General features: G+C 38.1%; 1 protein-coding gene across 1 annotated transcript; it reads right to left on the reverse strand.

Moving 5' to 3' along the window:
• LOC110271588 lies at nt 8,974–10,152 on the reverse strand. The gene has a single exon (XM_021122578.1). It carries the CDS (start codon nt 10,150–10,152, stop codon nt 8,974–8,976), a length of 1,179 nt encoding a protein of 392 aa, XP_020978237.1.

Below are 18,458 nucleotides of genomic sequence, written 5' to 3' on the forward strand. Positions count from 1 at the left end.
TAATTAAAATTAATTATTAAAATTATTTATTATTTAAAAAATTTTTTATAATTAACACAATATATCAATAGGCAATTTTTATAAAATATATATTAGTATATAAAATATATATAAAAGTATGTGAAATAACAAATATATAATGACTAATTTATAGATTGGTTATATTTGTGTAACTGTTGTATCGAAAGATAATATTTTTGATCAAGATGTTATCGAATGCTTTGACAAGCCAATATTCGATAAGTTTAGACTTCGATCATTGTCAAGTGCTAAAATAATATTTCGATCATCCTCCAAATACATGTTACAATTAACTTTAGATTGGAATCAATTAGGTACTCCATTATGTACTCTCTATTAGTCGATTGACTTAAGTGGGGAAATCGAAGAGGCAGACTCGACAGAAGCCAACTACGTCGAAGAAGAGGTTAGCAGCGCAATTTGTTAGTCGAAAAAAATAAACAAGTTGTGAATTTCGAGGTGGAGAATAACTGTATTGGATTCCTTGAAGATGGACAATCGATGAAGAAGAGAATTCTGATCGATTAGGACTCATAGAGAGAGAGTGAAGCAATCAAAGGAAGTTACTAAGTGAAGATAGTTGGCGGAAGTTACAGACTCAAAGAGCGGGAACGGTTATTCAAGAATCAACGCAGGTGGAAGTTATATTTGAATTTGATTGGACGAGGACTTCTATAAATGGGTGAAACTCGAAGAAACAAAGGTTGAAATCTTTTAAGAGAAAACACTCACACTCACTCACATCCCCAGCGACTTTCTGAGAGTCTTTTTCTTTGAAGAGTTCCTTCCATGTCTTTACTTTCATTTAAATTCCCTGCAACTTTTCTTTTCATGCAATTTATCTTCTTTGCAATGTCATTTCGATTCCTTTAAATTCAGCAACTTTTATCCTTTTCGGTCTTTACCTTTCAATTTGTCCTTTATTTTTCCAAACTCTTTTTCTTTATTTAATTTGATTTTTCTTTTATTCAAGACATTTAAATTTTATTGTTCACTTTGAATTTCTGCAAAACTTGGTTCCTTCTACTTCGTCACTATCAAAGGCATGAATTTTGATGCAAAATAAAACTGGTACTCACAAAGAGGAGTAGGTTTCGCTCCCAGACCATTAGATATCGAACCACCATCGATTTGCTAAAAATTGACCAAAAAAATTGACACGCCCAGTGGGACAGTTTTAAAATTTAATTGTGTCAAAATTTGTTGCTTTCAACTGTTGCATTGTGCATGCAGTGTTGATATTTGGTGCATGCAATTAAGAAGTGATAGAATTGTTACCATGTCTGACGAAGTTTCAAATGACAATGCAGAAACAAGTAATAATGTCCCAATAACTGCTACACAAATTTTTGCAGATTTGATTCCACATGCAGAGTATAATTCTGGGGAGAATATTGTAGTTATTGATGCAAGTGTTGGTGATAGTGGGCGAAATTCACCCCCTAAGATCACCCCAGTGCATAATCAACCGCAAGTAATCGTAGGTTGGCTTCCATTTGACCTTCCTCCTGGCTTTACGCCTCCTATGGGCAATTACACATTCCAGTCAGATTTGGAAATGTGCCGATTTCTAACCAACCTTCTTTATCATATCCCGACGTTAATCGAGATTACCAAGTGGGATCCTCGTCAAATAATTCAGGATCGATGGGTGAGTTTCAATAATATATTGACGAAAGCCATCATGATTTAGTCAACCTGTTGACTCACCAGATGACTACTATTCTGAATCCTATCCTGGCTGATAATGAGTCAAAATATGATCGACTGGTTAAACAAGTCGAGAGAATTGCTCGAATTGTCGATTATGATAAGGGACAGCCTATTCCCAAGATTTGATAGTAGAGCAGGAGAACGTAGGATATAATGAGGAGAATGTATTTAACAATCCTGAAAGGGAAGAAAATATCCTTTATCTTGTTCGACGAGATCAAAATACTGATGAAGTTTTAAATAGACTTCACACACAGCGTGGATATCATTACCATATGACAATGATTGTCGAGGATGTCCTCAATGGAATGGGTATCAACGTGGGTCTCATGCATCATCGACCATATTTTGTTTCTGCTTTTCCTTCTGTAGTGCAAATGACAGAAGTGCCAATGGGTGTAAAAAATCCCAAAATAATTACAAAATTTGCAGGAGAGGCTGGAGAGTCAACTGTCGAGCATATAGCTCGCTATATGGTCGAATTAGGAAATTTGGCAGATTATGAAAACTTGAGAATGAAGTTTTTTCCTGCTTTATTAACAAAAAATGCTTTTACTTGGTTTTCAAATCTGAGACCCAATTTTAACGTGGGCACAATTGAAAAATGCTTTTCATGCTCAATTTTATAGAGTAGAATTGACTGTCTCGTTGACAGATTTGCTTGTAATAGAACGAGATGATGGAGAATCGATAGATGACTATATAATTCGATTTAAAAATGCTCGCAATCGATGTTATGTGTCGGTCCCTGAAAGCGAGATCGTCAAAATAGCCATCAAAGGTCTTGGCTTGTATATGCGTCGAAAATTACTCAATATGCATATTCCTGATTTAGCCTATTTGGCTGAGAGAGTTTGACCAGTTGAAAAAATAAAAGAAGAAAAGAAGAAAAAAAGAGAAATGGTTGAATATGAGTTTGTCGAAAATGATATTCAATGATGATAAGTATTTTTGCTTTTGTCCATCTAGCAAAAAAAAAAAAAACATCATAAAAAATAATATATTCGACAAGATATTGTTGAATTCTTTGACAAGCCAATATTCGACAAATTCGAACTTTATCAAGTTACAGGTGCATATTGGAATACTTTGGAAAGAGTTGCGTACTCTGTTAAGGTATGTACAAGTATGTCTGTGAAAAGAAGTTCTTGAGAAGCAGTTATTGGCAGTTGTTAGATATAACTGTGGAAAAGAGAAAAAAAATTTATTCAACTTTGAAACTCTATAAAGTTGATCAAACTTCAGATGAGAAAAAGCTTCTCTATTCACTTTGGAAATTGTGAAGTTGAAAATTTGAAAAAAAAAATTATTATGATATTTTTCGAATCATCAAATATGACAACTCTCTGACCACAATGATCCGATAAAGAAAAGAAAAATTACCATTATTTGGGTAATATGTTGTCATAAAAAAATTCGATGAGGTATCGGAAATGAATATGGCTAAAAATATTCAACAAAATGTCAAAGATCCAATAGTTCGACAAACAGCCACTTTGCCTCAAGATGTCGAAAACAAATACTTTGGGGCATTTCTTATATCGAAGATAATTTTCTTTGATAAATTGAAAATTTTTTTATTATCCTTCGCTCTTCAAGAATGGCATGATGCTTCACTAATATTTTGTCATGCACTACGAAAAAATATTTGTGAAAATTTGTACAATATATGAAATTGATCAAATAATTATTTGGGGTCAGTTCCAAATTGATCAAGCCATCAAAAACCAATTTCGACAAACAAGAGCAAGCTAGACAAAGAGGCAAGATGTCCAGAGGCTCCAATTATTCATCTTAGTTTTGTCGATCCTGACTATTGAGGTTGGATGGATCAAGAATTGGCAAGAGTTTGGTGATAACCAAAGTGGTCGACAGTTGCATCATGTTCCTTCTACTTCGACCGATCGAGGTAAAGTAGTTGAAACTCCATTCCTAAAAATGGATTAACTATGTCGAGAAAATTTTGAGGAAGAAGATGAAGAAATAACGGTTACCGCCATCGAAAATATTGAATAATAGTAAGTATTTATACTTTCTTCTTTTTAGTCGAAAAAATAGATACTTAGGGGGCATTTGTTGTATCGAAAAATAATATTTTCGGTCAAGATGTTATCGAATGCTTTGACAAGCCAATGTTCGACAAGTTTAGACTTCGATCATTGCCAAGTACCAAAATAATATTTCGATCAACCTCCAAATACATGTTACAATTAACTTTAGATTGGAGCCAATTAGGTACTCCATTATGTACTCTCTATTAGTCGATTGACTTAAGTGGGAAAATCGAAGAGGCAGACTCGACGGAAGTCAACTACGTTGAAGAAGAGGTTAGTAGTGCAATTTGTTAGTCAAAAAAGATAAACAAGTTGTGAACTTTGAGGTGGATAATAACTGTATTGGATTCCTTGAAGATGATCAATCGATGAAGAAAAGAATTCTAATCGATTAGGACTCATCGAGAGAGAGTGAAGCAATCAAAGGAAGTTACTAAGTGAAGATAGTTGGCAGAAGTTACAGACTCAAAGAGCGGGAACGGTTATTCAAGGATCAACGCACATGGAAGTTATATTTAAATTTGATTGGTCGAGGACTTCTATAAATGGGTGAAAGCTCAAAGGAACAAAGGTTGGAATCTTTTCAGAGAAAACACTCACACTCACTCACATCCCTAACGATTTTCTAAGTCAGTCTAGAGTCTTTTTCTTTGAAGAGTTCCTTTCATATCTTTACTTTTCATTTAAATTCCTTGCAAGTTTCCTTTTCATTCAATTTATCTTCTTTGCAATGTCATTTTGATTCCTTTAAATTCAGCAACTTTTATCCTTCCAGTCTTTACCTTTTAATTTGCCCTTTATTTTTCCAAACACTTTTCCTTTCTGCAATTTCATTTCTCTTTTTTATTCAAGTCATTTAAATTTAATTGTTCATTTCGAATTTCTGCAAAACTTAATTCTTTCTTCTTCGTCATTGTCAAAGACATGGATTTTTTATGCAAATAAAACTGGTACTCACAAAGAAGAGTAGGTTTCACTCCCAGACCACTAGATATGAACCACCATCGATTTGCGAAAAATCGACAAAACAGTAACTCAAAAGATCTTGATATGCATTTTAAACTCTCATTAATTATAAATCTTTATTTCAACACCAAATTTTGTGTATGTTAAAACTATATTAATTATTTGAACTAAAATACTTTTCACAGAGTGATAATTATTTTATGATTTTGCAACGGGTTAAAACTGCAACTAAATGATTAATTAGTGATGCTCTTGGATAATCGCTACTACATGAGGTGTGGTAAAACTGTTTTAGGACAATTTGCAGGGACTAATGATATAACCACCACTATATCAGATGTGCGATGGATATATTTTGTGACAGTTTACAACTATCGCAATTCAATAAATTGAAAATACCACTTATTTTAGTAGCAGATTATAACCACCTTGAAGTTGTGATTCTGCGTCAGTTTTATATCGTTTCAGTATCAATTATGTTGGCCTTTTTGACTGATCACAAATTAGTATTGGATTGTTGTAATTATTTAATTTGTTAAGTGAAGCAATTAGTTTCTCTTTTTCCAAGTTCTCCAGACAAATTTCAAACCTAAATCTGTTAACTAGGCATCTATTGATGAGGTAGAGGAGTTAGCTTTAATTTGTAAATTTTTTTTATTTTATTATGTTTTACATTTAACTGCTTTTTATATTTTTAATAAGTCAAATGTTGATAATTTTTTTTCCACGACTAATAATCATATCAATTTCTCTACTAAAATAATTATTAACTTTGACCAAAAAATTTATTTATATATAGTGACAACAAAAAATACATACTTTTCTTCTTGTAGTATTCTAACACTAACATATTAGTTACTCTTTTATCGTCTTCTAATTCACTTAGCTTGGGCCATAAGTAGGACAACAATCAACAATAATAAATAATAGATCGTATGTGTTTCTTCAATACACATATATTTACTTTCTTATCCCCCTTTGCTTGGACAAAATTGCACTTAAAATATTGTTAATTTAAGAAGGGCAATTTACCTAAATAAAATGTTTCACCCTCAAAATTACGCAAATGTATTGTTTCTAAAACGAAAACACAAATGTATTGTTTCATCTATTTATGGAAACTGTTACTGGCAGTAGCAGTTTATACAAACACAGAATCCGCTGCTGCCAGCTGCGAATTACGTTGAAATGTGGCAGCAAGGAAATCGCTGTTGCTTGCCGCAGTTTATGCATGATTATGATTGGTCATAAACCGCTACTGCCAGTAACGATTTATGTGCATTGGGCTTGTGAGTAAACCGCTAGAGGCTATAGCATTTTACGTGGATAGTGGCTGCCTATATAAACCGTGGAAGGCAGCCGCGGATTACTCATTTGGAGTGTTTTTGAGGTTGGTTAGAGAGAGGAAATTCTAGAGAGAGGTCAGAGCAACTTGAGAGCGGGTCCGAGGTATCTGAGTGCCGACCTCCGGTGGGATATCATGGGAGACGAAAGGAGCTTGTATCGACTGAACGGTGTTGCGCATATTGCCGGTGCCGTTGGTGACGGGGTAAGTTAAATTTTTTTTTAGCGTTAACATTTGTTAATTAGAAAAATGGTATGTAAGGTAGAGAAACTAGAATTTATAGATTAATCCCTATAGTTTGAAATTAGGCTTTTCATGTTAGGATGTTAGTTTAGTCGGTTTGGCTAGCGTTTTAATTTTTTCGTTAATTTCCAAATATGATTAATTAAATGAATTTAGTTCCCTTCAATGAATATTATTCTATGTGTTGTTGGTTTATTTTATGGAATTCGTATTGTTTAGGCTCATATGGGTGCTTTTTTTACGATTTGTCCGTTTTTTATTTTTTACAATTATTTTGTGGAACATTTTTTTGTTTTAACTTGACAAAGTTTTATAGTTGTGCTTGTTATTTATTTTATTTTAGGTTATTATATTTTTATGATATGAAATGTTCTATTTGCTATTATTCTATTTTTATATTGTGGTTGTTATTTATTCTATAGTGTTATGTCATATTTACTATTGTATTATGTTTTTAAGATATTTGTTATTATCAGATAGGGAGATTTGTTGTGAATAGTAGAATTTAATTGTTTTCTGTATATCTTTCATGTTGTGTGCAGCCAACTAGGTGCATATACAGTGTGAGACGGCAACAAAATATGCCCATGTATGAAAGAATCATCCCGTATTTAGAGAGGGCTGGATTGTAACATTTGGCCAGGCTAAACAGCCACTGCTTCTGGTTGGATGAGCCCTTGGTCAGTGCGTTCATTGAGATGTGGCATCCTGAGACGCACACATTTTACATGCCTTTCAGAGAATGCACAGTGACATTGCAAGATGTGGCGTTTCAGCTAGGGTTGCCTGTGTATGGGTGGGCCGTGACTGGTTGCCTTGGGGAGTTTGAGAAATTCATGGAGGGTGGTCGACCAACTTGGGAGTGGTTTCAGGATCTATTCAGTGAGCTGCCACCACCGAATAAGGTCAAGCAGATGACGGTCCACTTTACATGGTTCCACGAGAGGTTTAGGGTGTTACCAGCAGATGCGACCGAGGACACTGTCCGCATTTACGCACATGCCTACATCATGATGCTGTTATCCACTCGGTTATTTGGGGACAAGAGTGCGAACCAGGTACATATACGGTGGTTGCCATTTGTGGCGAACCTTGATGACATGGGGAGGTATAGCTGGGGGTCGGCCGCTTTGGCGTGTTTGTACCAATGCATGTGTCGGGTTACGAACAGAAACGTGACCAACCTTGCGGGTCCTCTCTATTTGCTACAGAGTTGGATATTCTAGCGATTTTCGTCGCTTAGGCCGACTGGGTTTGAGGTTTTCTCCTTTCCGCTGGCATCCAGGTATTGGTTATGTTTTTGAAAGTTTGAAAATGTCATCTGGCATGGTATTATAAGTTTGTGTCTCATATGTTTTCCGTTTAGGTGGTCTGCTTACTTACCTCCGAATGATGACAAGGAACAGAGGGTCATACATTATCGTCTTGCGTTGGATCGGTTGACTATAAAGGAAGTCGACTTTTCATTCATTTCGTCAAATTGATTTAGTTCCGAGTACGTTAATACCTCAGGCATGCTATAGATTTCATCGACGTAAGTGGCCCAATCTAGTCGTGACTGCACACAGCATGCGATGGCATGGCAACAGGGGTGGTGCAGCGCCTAGAAGTATCCACAATCGCAGGCGCGATCCCTTAGAGAAACCCGGTAGCTACCCAATGAGAATTTGCCTGTGGGGGTAATCTCTGCCACTGTATAGTCAAGTTGATGCCTGTCGAACACGGTCACGGTGAAGCACCTCGAATCCCTCAAGTTCTGCTCAATGGCCTTAACAAGTGTCTGGGAATACCGATGCTTGGACCCTAACTGTGCCTCTGCCGTCTGACCTCGGATAACAAACAACTCAGCCAGCCGAAGATAGGTTGACTTCACCAAGGACGTGACCGGTAGATTTCTTGTGCCCTTCAAAACAGATTTCACGCACTCGAAAATGTTGGTCGTCATGTGACCATATCGTCTCCCCCATCCTTGTGCTGTGTCCACCTCTCATACTCCATCCTGTTTGTCTCTGTCCTCATTATATCAAACCAATAGTCAAATTCTGCTTTCGTCTTTGCATAAGCGGCATTTACCAGCCACCTCCTTGCATCCTGCCCCTTGAAAGTAAGGGTGAAATTTGCAGCAACATGCCGAATACAGAATGCTCGATAAGCATGGGGAGGTCGCCAACCACTATCTGGTGCCTCTAGTGCAGCCTTGATGCCGTTGTGTCTATCAGAAATCACCAAAATACCTTGCTGTGGAGTAACATGACTTCTAAGGTTGGATAGAAAGTATGACCAAGACTCTGCATTTTCCCCCTCCACGAGTGCAAATGCAACAGGCAATATATTCGAGTTTCCATCTTGAGCAATCGCCAACAACAACATCCCTCCATACTTGCCATACAGGTGTGTTCTGTCAATACTGACAAGCGGCTTATAGTGTCGAAATGCCTCATTACATGGAGGGAATGTCCGGAACATGCGATGAAAGTAGACTCTATCTTCATCAACCTGATCACCCACTCTAACCGGGGAGGTCTTCAGTAGAGCAACGCAACCGTCCATGGTGGATGTGACCCCAAGGATCCAGCGGGGCAGATCACCATATGACTCCTCCCAGTCGCCATAGATCTGTGCTACTGCCTTCTACTTCGCCATCCACACCTTCCTATAATTAGGCCTGAAACCATATGTCGCCTCCGTTGCCTCTTGCAGCACCTTAATCGACACCAACGCATTAGCTCTATCCAATGGAAAGATCTTCGCATATATGACATGATAATCAAGCTGCTTGTGGTCGCTTGATATCGATGTGGCCATACACGTGTGTGGTCCGTTGTACCTCATGACTTCCCATGTGCTCTTCCTTTTTCGCATGACTATACGAATCAACCACGTGCACCCGTTACCAAACTCCTTACATATCCCTTGGTATTTCAGATTGTCAGACTGCATAACTCTGTACTCAACTCCGCGCCGAATGCTGTAATCTTTTACACTCAGCACAGCTTCCTCCTTACTCTGGAACGATTGGCCAATATGGAATTCCGTCAAAGGATTCACATCATGCATACCCTGCCCCACGAAGGTTGCCTCTACATTCTGGTGTTGGCCAATGGCTTCCAAGTTCAAGTACGACAGGTGCGGAGGGTACTGTTGTGTTCCAGAACTGAAACCTCTTGGAATATCATCATCACTGGCCCCACCAATATCGACCGGCTCCTCATCTGAATCATCGTCATGCATCGCATTCTCAACTTGATCCGGTCCATCCTCAAATTCAAAATCAGGCACAACAGGAGGCACACTAGCATGAACAGCCCCAGCACATTCGGGCTCAGGAACCAGAACTGCCGCTGCTACCACAGGCATCGATGTCGAAGCACCACCGATCGTCGTCGACTGAGGATTCGGTGCCGATGCCCAAGAGCTGTCGACACCATCTTTCGACTTCGCAAGCAGCTCAGGTATCCTCATCTCCGGAAAACTACGCCTGCAGCGAAACAAGACCTGCATGTCTTCATCCGACCCTATTGTAAAGGTCTCATATCTCACACCAGTTGACACAACGGCAATGGGAATCTTGTAAAATAATTTTTTTACCCACTTCGTCCCACACGCATCGAGCTTCCATAATATGCTAAGCTTAATCTCTGCTAACGTACTCGAAGATTGGATAAAAATACTAAGCGGTTCTCTATCCGTGAATTTCACACCATGCCTTTTGCTCTTTTGAAATTTTCCAGAGCAGTGGACCAGAGCCACAAAACTTTCCTCCCCCTCCATTTGTGAATAACACTCTTCTTCCACATTTGGCCCCTCCATGGTTTATATAGGCATTCCCTTTCACACATACTGAACGTAAATCGCTATAGCCTCTAGCGGTTTACTCACGAGGCCCAATGCACATAAACCGCTACTGGCAGTAGCGGTTTATGACCAACCATAATCATGCATAAACCGCGGCAGGCAACAGCGGTTTCCATGCTGCCACATTTCAACGTAATATGCAGCTGGCCGCAGCGGATTCTGTGTTTGTGTAAACCGCTACTGTCAGTAGCGGTTTTCATAGATAGGTGAAACAATGCATTTGTGTCTTCATTTTGGAAACAATGCATTTTCGTAATTTTAAAGGTGAAACAATTTATTTAGGTGAATTGCCCATTTAAGAATGAATACTCATCTTAATTCTTGATAATTATCTCAAAGTTCTTAACAATATATATATATTCATTAGTTTCTAGGAAAAATTCATATTTCTGGACTTTACTATGAGTTTGTGTATTTTTATGTAATTTCAGGTATTTTCTGGCTGAAATTGAGGGAGCTGAGCAAAAATCTGATTCAGGCTGAAAAAGGACTGCTGATGCTGTTGGATTCTGACCTCTTTGCACTCGGAATGGATTTTCTGGAGCTACAGAAGTCCAATTGGCGCGCTCCCAATTGCATTGGAAAGTAGACATCCAGGGCTTTCCAGAAATATATAATAGTTTATACTTTGCTCAAGGATAGACAACGTAAACTGGTGTTCAACGCCAGTTCCATGTTGTAGTCTGGCGTTAAACGCCAGAAACAGATTACAAGTTGGAGTTAAACGCCCAAAACAGGTTACAACCTGGCGTTTAACTCCAGAAACAGCCTAAGCACGTGTAAAGCTTAAGTCTCAGCCATAGCACACACCAAGTAGGCCCCAGAAATGGATTTCTACACTATCTATCATAGTTTACTCATTCTCTGCAAACCTAGATTACTAGCTTACTATTTAAACAACTTTTAGAGGATTATTTTGTATCTCCATTAGTGCATAACAAGTATTTAATTCATGCTCTTTTATTTTTCGCAATCCAAACTGATAATTATAATTGATATCCTGACTAAGAATTACAAGATAACCATAGATTGCTTCAAGCCAACAATCTCCGTGGGATTCGACCCTTACTCACGTAAGGTATTACTTGGACGACCTAGTGCACTTGCTAGTTAGTGGTACGAGTTGTGAAAAGTGTGATTCACAATTTCGTGCACCAAGTTTTTGGCGCCGTTGCCGGGGATTGTTCGAGTTTGGACAACTAACGGTTTATTTTGTTGCTTAGATTAGGAAAAATTTTTCTTTTTGGTTTAGAGTCTTCTATTATTGTTCTTGGTTGAAATTTTTTTTAAATCCTTATTTCTGTTTGAGTTTAGTTTCATATTTTAAGTTTGGTGTCAATTGCATATTTTTATTTTCTTTTAAATTTTTGAATTTGTGTTCATTGTTCTTTCTTAATCTTCAAGTTGTTCTTGTTTATTTTCCTTGTTTGAGCTTTAGTTTTTCTTGTTTTGTGATTTTTGTTGTTTTTCTTGTGCATTTTTGAATTATTAGTATCAAAAAAAATTTTTGTAATTAAAAATAAAAATTTATACATTAAATACCTTTATTAAAATACTTTAAATTTATAGCTCAATTGGCTAGACCAGTGTGCTTATGTTCTTGGTAATTGGGAATTTTCTTTCTAAAAACTTTTTCAAAAATAATTTTTCTTTGAATAAATCTTGTGCCAAACTTTAAGTTTGGTGTTTTCTTGTTGATTTTTCTTTAGTTTTCGAAAATTTTATTTTGCTTTTCTAAAAATTTTAAGTTTGGTGTTCTATCTTCGTATTCTTGTTGTTCTTGTGAGTCTTCAAAGTGTTCTTGAGTCTTCCTTGTGTTTTGATCTTAAAATTTTTAAGTTTGGTGTTCCTTGGTGTTTCCCTCCAAAATTTTCGAAAATAAGGAACATTAGATCTAAAAATTTTAAGTTGTGTCTTTTGTGTGTTTTTCTCTTTCATCATAAAATTCAAAAATAAAAAAATATCTTTTCTCTCTATTTTAAAGTGAATTTTCGAAAATTGCTTTTAAAATTCAAATTTTTATTTCAAAATTTAAAATCTTTTTCAAAAATCATATCCAAAGTTTTTCAAATCTTCTTAATTAAGTAATTATTTTAGTTTTAATTTTTTTATTTATTCTTAATTTTCGAAATCTATATTTAATTTGTAGTTATTTTATTTCATTATTTTTTTCGTTCTCTTTTTATAAAATAAAAATAAAAATATATTTTAATTGTAATTCACATCAATTCCCTTTTCTCCACCATGGACCTAAGTGGAAATGAGCAATCCAGAAGGACTCTGGGGTCATATGCTATTTCCACTACTGCTTCCTATGGGAGCAGTATTTGTATACCCTCCATTGGAGTCAGTAGCTTTGAGTTGAATCCTAAGCTCATTATCATGGTGCAGCAAAGTTGCCAGTATTCCGGTCTTCCACAGGAAGAACCTACAGAGTTTCTGGCACAGTTTTTACAAATTGCTGACACAGTACATGATAAGAAAGTAGATCGGGATGTCTGCAGATTATTACTATTTCCATTTGCTGTAAAAGATCAAGCCTAGAGGTGGTTAAATAACCAACCTAAGGGTAGCATAAGGACATGGAAACAGCTGTCAGAAAAATTTCTGAATCAATACTTCCCTCCAAAACGGATGACACAGCTAAGGCTGGACATCCAAGGCTTTAAACAAGAAGATAATGAATCTCTTTATGATGCCTGGGAGAGATATAGAGAGATGTTAAGAAAATGCCCCTCTGAAATATTTTCAGAATGGGTGCAGTTAGACATCTTCTATTATGGGCTTACAGAGAAAGCTCAAATTTCTCTAGATCACTCAGCTGGTGGATCTATACACATGAGAAAGACGATTGAAGAGGCTCAAAAGCTTATTGATACAGTTGCCAGAAATCAGCATCTGTACCTAAATAGTGAATCTTCTACGAAAGAAGAGACTAAAACAGTAACTGCTGAACTTAGTCCTGCAGAACAAATTACTGAATTCAATCAGCAATTAGACTTTCTAACAAAACAGATGGCCGAATTCAAGGAGATACTACAAGACAAAAGAATGGCTAATATAAATATGGAGGTACAGTTGAAGCAAACAGAACAACAGTTATCAAAACAAAAATAGAAGAGTGCCAAGCAGTTCAATTAAGAAGTGGGAAAACATTAAATACCTCACTTCAAGGTAGCAGGAAGCTAAGAAATGAACAAACTGCTATTCAAAATCCCTCTAAGGACAGTAAGAGCCCAGAGAGAAATAACTCTGGCGTTCAAACGCTAGAAACAAGCAAGGAGTTGGCGTCAAACGCCCAATGGAAGCTTAGTTCTGGCATTCAAACGCCAGGAACAAGTAAGGAGTTGGCGTCCAACGCCAATCCAGCTTCTAACCCTGGCATTCAAATGCCAGTGAGGGATCAGACATACACAAGTGCTGATAACAACCCCTCTAAAAAGGCTTCTCCAACCACCTCTGTAGGAAATAAACCTGCAGCAACTAAGGTTGAGGAATATAAAGCCAAGATACCTTATCCACAAAAACTCCGCCAAGAGGAGCAGGATAAGCAATTTGCTCGCTTTGCAGATTATCTCAGGACTTTTGAAATAAAGATTCTATTTGCAGAGGCACTTGAGCAAATACCTTCTTATGCCAAGTTCATGAAAGAGATCTTGAGTCATAAAAAGGATTGGAGAGAAACTGAAAGAGTTCTCCTCACTGAAGAATGCAGTGCAGTCATTCTGAAAAGCTTTCCAGAAAAGCTTAAAGATCCCGGGAGCTTTCTGATACCATGCATATTAGAGGGTAATTGCACCAAGGCAGCTTTATGTGATCTTGGGGCAAGCATCAACCTAATACCTGCATCCACTATCAGAAAGCTTGGTTTAACTGAGGAAGTTAAACCAACCTGGATATGTCTCCAACTTGCTGATGGCTCCATTAAATACCCATCAGGCGTGATTGAGGACATGATTGTCAGGATTGGGCCATTCGCCTTTCCCACTGACTTTGTAGTTCTGGAAATGGAGGAGCACAAGAGTGCTACTCTCATTCTAGGAAGACCTTTCCTAGCAACTGGACGAACTCTCATTGATGTCCAAAAGGGGGAAGTAACCCTGAGAGTCAATGAGGATGAGTTTAAGTTGAATGCTGTCAAAGCCATGCAGTATCCAGACATACCAAAAGACTGCATGAAAGTTGATCTCATTGACTCTTTGGTAGAGGAGGTCAACATGGCTGAGAGTCTCGAATCAGAGCTGGAAGACATCTTTAAAGATGTTCATCCTGATTTGGAGGTTTCAGAGGAATTGAAAGAACCTCTGAGACTTCCTCAGGAAGAGGAGAAACCTCCTAAACCCGAACTCAAGCCATTACCACCATCCCTGAAATATGCATTTCTGGGAGAAGGTGACACTTTTCCAGTGATCATAAGCTCTGCTTTAAATCCACTGGAAGAGGAAGCACTAATTCAAGTGCTAAGGATACACAAGACAGCTCTTGGGTGGTCCATAAGTGACCTTAAGGGCATAAACCCAGCTAGATGCATGCACAAAATCCTATTGGAGGATGATGCTAAGCCAGTGGTTCAACCACAAAGGCGGCTAAATCCAGCCATGAAGGAAGTGGTGCAGAAAGAGGTCACCAAATTACTGGAGGCTGGGATTATTTATCCTATTTCTGATAGCCCCTGGGTGAGCCCTGTTCAAGTTATTCCCAAGAAGGGAGGCATGATGGTGGTTCATAATGAAAAAAATGAACTGGTTCCTACAAGAACCGTTACAAGGTGGCGCATGTGTATTGACTACAGAAGGCTCAATATAGCCACTAGAAAGGATCATTTTCCTTTACCATTCATAGACCAGATGCTAGAGAGACTAGCAGATCATGAATATTACTACTTTTTGGATGACTATTCAGGTTACAACCAAATTGCAGTAGATCTTCAGGACCAAGAGAAAACAGCATTCACATGTCCTTCTGGAGTATTTGCTTACAGAAGAATACCTTTTGGTCTGTGTAATGCACCTGCAACCTTTCAAAGGTGCATGCTCTCTATCTTCTCTGATATGGTAGAGAAGTTTCTGGAAGTCTTCATGGATGACTTTTCAGTATTTGGAGACTCATTCAGCTCCTGCCTTAACCATTTAGCACTTGTTCTGAAAAGATGCCAAGAGACCAACCTAGTTTTAAACTGGGAAAAATGTCACTTTATGGTGACTGAAGGAATTGTCCTTGGGCATAAAATTTCAAACAAGGGAATAGAGGTGGATCAAGCTAAAGTAGAAGTAATTGAAAAATTACCACCACCTGCTAATGTTAAGGCAATCAGAAGCTTTCTGGGGCATGTAGGATTCTACAGGAGGTTTATAAAGGATTTTTCAAAAATTGTAAAACCCCTGAGCAATCTGCTAGCTGCTGACACGCCATTCGTATTTGACACAGGGTGTCTGCAGGCGTTTGAGACTCTGAAAGCTAAGCTGGTCACAGCACCAGTTATTTCTGCACCAGACTGGACTTTACCATTTGAACTAATGTGTGATGCCAGTGACCACGCCATTGGTGCAGTACTGGGGCAGAGGCATGACAAATTTCTGCATGTCATTTATTATGCTAGCCGTATTTTAAATGATGCCCAGAAAAATTACACAACCATAGAAAAAGAATTGCTTGCAATGGTTTATGCCATTGACAAGTTTAGATCATACTTAGTAGGATCAAAAGTGATTGTGTATAATGACCATGCTGCTCTTAAATATCTACTCACAAAGCAGGATTCAAAACCCAGGCTCATAAGATGGGTGTTGCTTTTGCAAGAGTTTGATATAGAAATAAGAGACAGAAAAGGGACAGAGAACTAAGTGGCTGATCATCTGTCCCGGATAGAACCAGTAGAAGGGGAGTTTCCCCCCTCTATTGAGATCTCTGAGACCTTTCCGGATGAGCATTTGTTTGCCATTCAGGAAACACCATGGTTTGCAGACATTGCAAACTATAAAGCTGCAAGGTTCATACCCAAGGAGTACAGCAGGCAACAAAAGAAAAAATTAATTACTGATGCAAAGTACTACTTGTGGGATGAACCCTATCTTTTTAAGAGATGTGCAGACGAAATAATCCGTAGGTGTGTGCCTAGAGAAGAAGCAAAAAGGATTTTATGGCATTGCCATGGATCACAATATGGAGGCCATTTCGGAGGTGAGCGAACAGCCACCAAGGTCTTCTAATGTGGCTTCTACTGGCCTACACTTTATAGGGATTCCCGAGAGTTTGTACGTAACTGCGACAGTTGCCAAAGAGCTGGTAATCAGCCTCATGGTTACGCCATGCCTCAACAGGGAATCTTGGAGATTGAGTTGTTTGATGTATGGGGAATTGACTTCATGGGACCTTTTCCACCATCATACTCAAACACTTATATTCTGGTGGCAGTCGACTATGTATCAAAATGGGTAGAGGCCGTTGCCACACCCACCAATGATACTAAAACAGTGCTGAAGTTCCTCCAGAAACATATCTTCAGCAGGTTTGGTGTCCCTAGAATACTAATCAGTGATGGGGGCACTCACTTCTGCAACAAACAACTTTACTTTGCCATGGTCCGGTATGGGATTCGCCACAAGGTGGCAACTCCATATCATCCACAGACAAATGGGCAAGCTGAAGTTTCTAACAGAGAACTAAAAAGAATCCTGGAACAGACTGTAAGTACCCGTAGAAAGGATTGGGCAAGAAGCTTGGATGATGCTCTGTGGGCTTACAGAACAGCATTCAAGACTCCTATAGGGACCTCTCCATACCAACTTGTGTATGGTAAGGCCTGTCATCTGCCCATGGAACTGGAACATAAGGCCTACCGGGCAACCAGATTCCTAAACTTTGATGCCAAATTAGCTGGAGAAAAAAGATTGCTCCAGCTGAATGAGCTAGAGGAATTCAGATTCACTGCTTTCGAAAATGCCAAGCTTTATAAAGAGAAATAAAAAATGTGGCATGACAGAAAGCTGTCATCTAGAGTCTTTGAACTAGGACAAAAAGTTCTGTTGTTTAACTCTAGGCTTAGGCTATTCCCCGAGAAACTGAAATCCCGGTGGAGGGGATCATATGTGATTACAAGTGTATCACCATATGGTTATGTGGAGCTTCAAGACATTGATTCTGATAAGAAATTCATTGTTAATGGACAGAGAATCAAGCACTATCTTGAAGGCAATGTTGAGCAAGAGTGCTCAAGGCTGAGGCTAGATTAAAAGCTCAGCAAGGTCCAGCTAAAGACAATAAAGAAGCGCTTGCTGGGAGGCAACCCAGCCATTATCAAAACTTTTTCTTTTATTTTATTTTATTTTATTCTTCATTTTATTTATTTTTAAAATATATGAGCTTAATATTAACAAGGTAAAGAATCAATTGCATAAGTCCACAGGGTTATAGAAGAATTCAGAACACAAAACAGGAAAAAGGAGCTCACTGGCAAGAAAACGCCAGTAAGAGGCACAATTGGGCGTTAAACGCCCAAAAGGAGCATCTACTGGGCGTTTAACGCCAGAAAAGATAGGCATCTGAGCGTTAAACGCCAGAAAGAAGCAGCTTCTGGGCGTTTAACGCCAGATTTACAGCATCCTGGGCATTCAGAAAAACGCCCAGTGACAAAGGGGTTTCTGGCGTTTAACGCCAGCTAGAAGCAACAGCTGGGCATTAAACGCCCAGAACAAGCACCAACTGGGCGTTAAACGCCCAAAACATGCAGCAGTTGGGCGTTTAACGCCAGGATTGTGGGGAGTAGGCAATTTCGTTTTCAATTCAAATTTTTTCCATTTTTTAAGTTTCAATTCATGATTTCTTGCACAAACATGTTACAAATCCTAATTTTTCAAAAGATATCAAATGTATCTTAATTCATAAACCCTTTTTCTTAATCCTCTTCAAATTATTTTCAAATCCTTTTCAAAACAAATCTATCTCTTTTCCTTCTAAAATCTTTTCAACTCATCAATATCTTTTTCAAATCTTCACATCATCTTTTTCAAAATCCAGATTTATCTTTTTCAAATATCTTTCATATCTTTTCAATTTTAAATCACATCTTTTCCTATCATACTTATCTTTTCCAAATCACTTTTTCTATCATATCTTTTTCAAATAATTTTCGAAACCCACCCCCCTTCCCTTTAACTATTGGTTCGGCCTCTCCCCCTCTCCTCCACAAATTGCGCTTGGCTCTCCCTATTTCCCTCTCCTTTCCTTTCTTTTGCTTGAGGACAAGCAAACCTCTAAGTTTG

Source organism: Arachis ipaensis, chromosome B04 (genome assembly GCF_000816755.2).
Source record: "Arachis ipaensis cultivar K30076 chromosome B04, Araip1.1, whole genome shotgun sequence".
Classification (NCBI taxonomy): Eukaryota; Viridiplantae; Streptophyta; class Magnoliopsida; order Fabales; family Fabaceae; genus Arachis; species Arachis ipaensis.

Bases quoted from the DNA above. Each gene is read 5' to 3' on its own strand.
- LOC110271588 (XM_021122578.1), bottom strand. From the start codon at position 10,152: ATGGAGGGGCCAAATGTGGAAGAAGAGTGTTATTCACAAATGGAGGGG.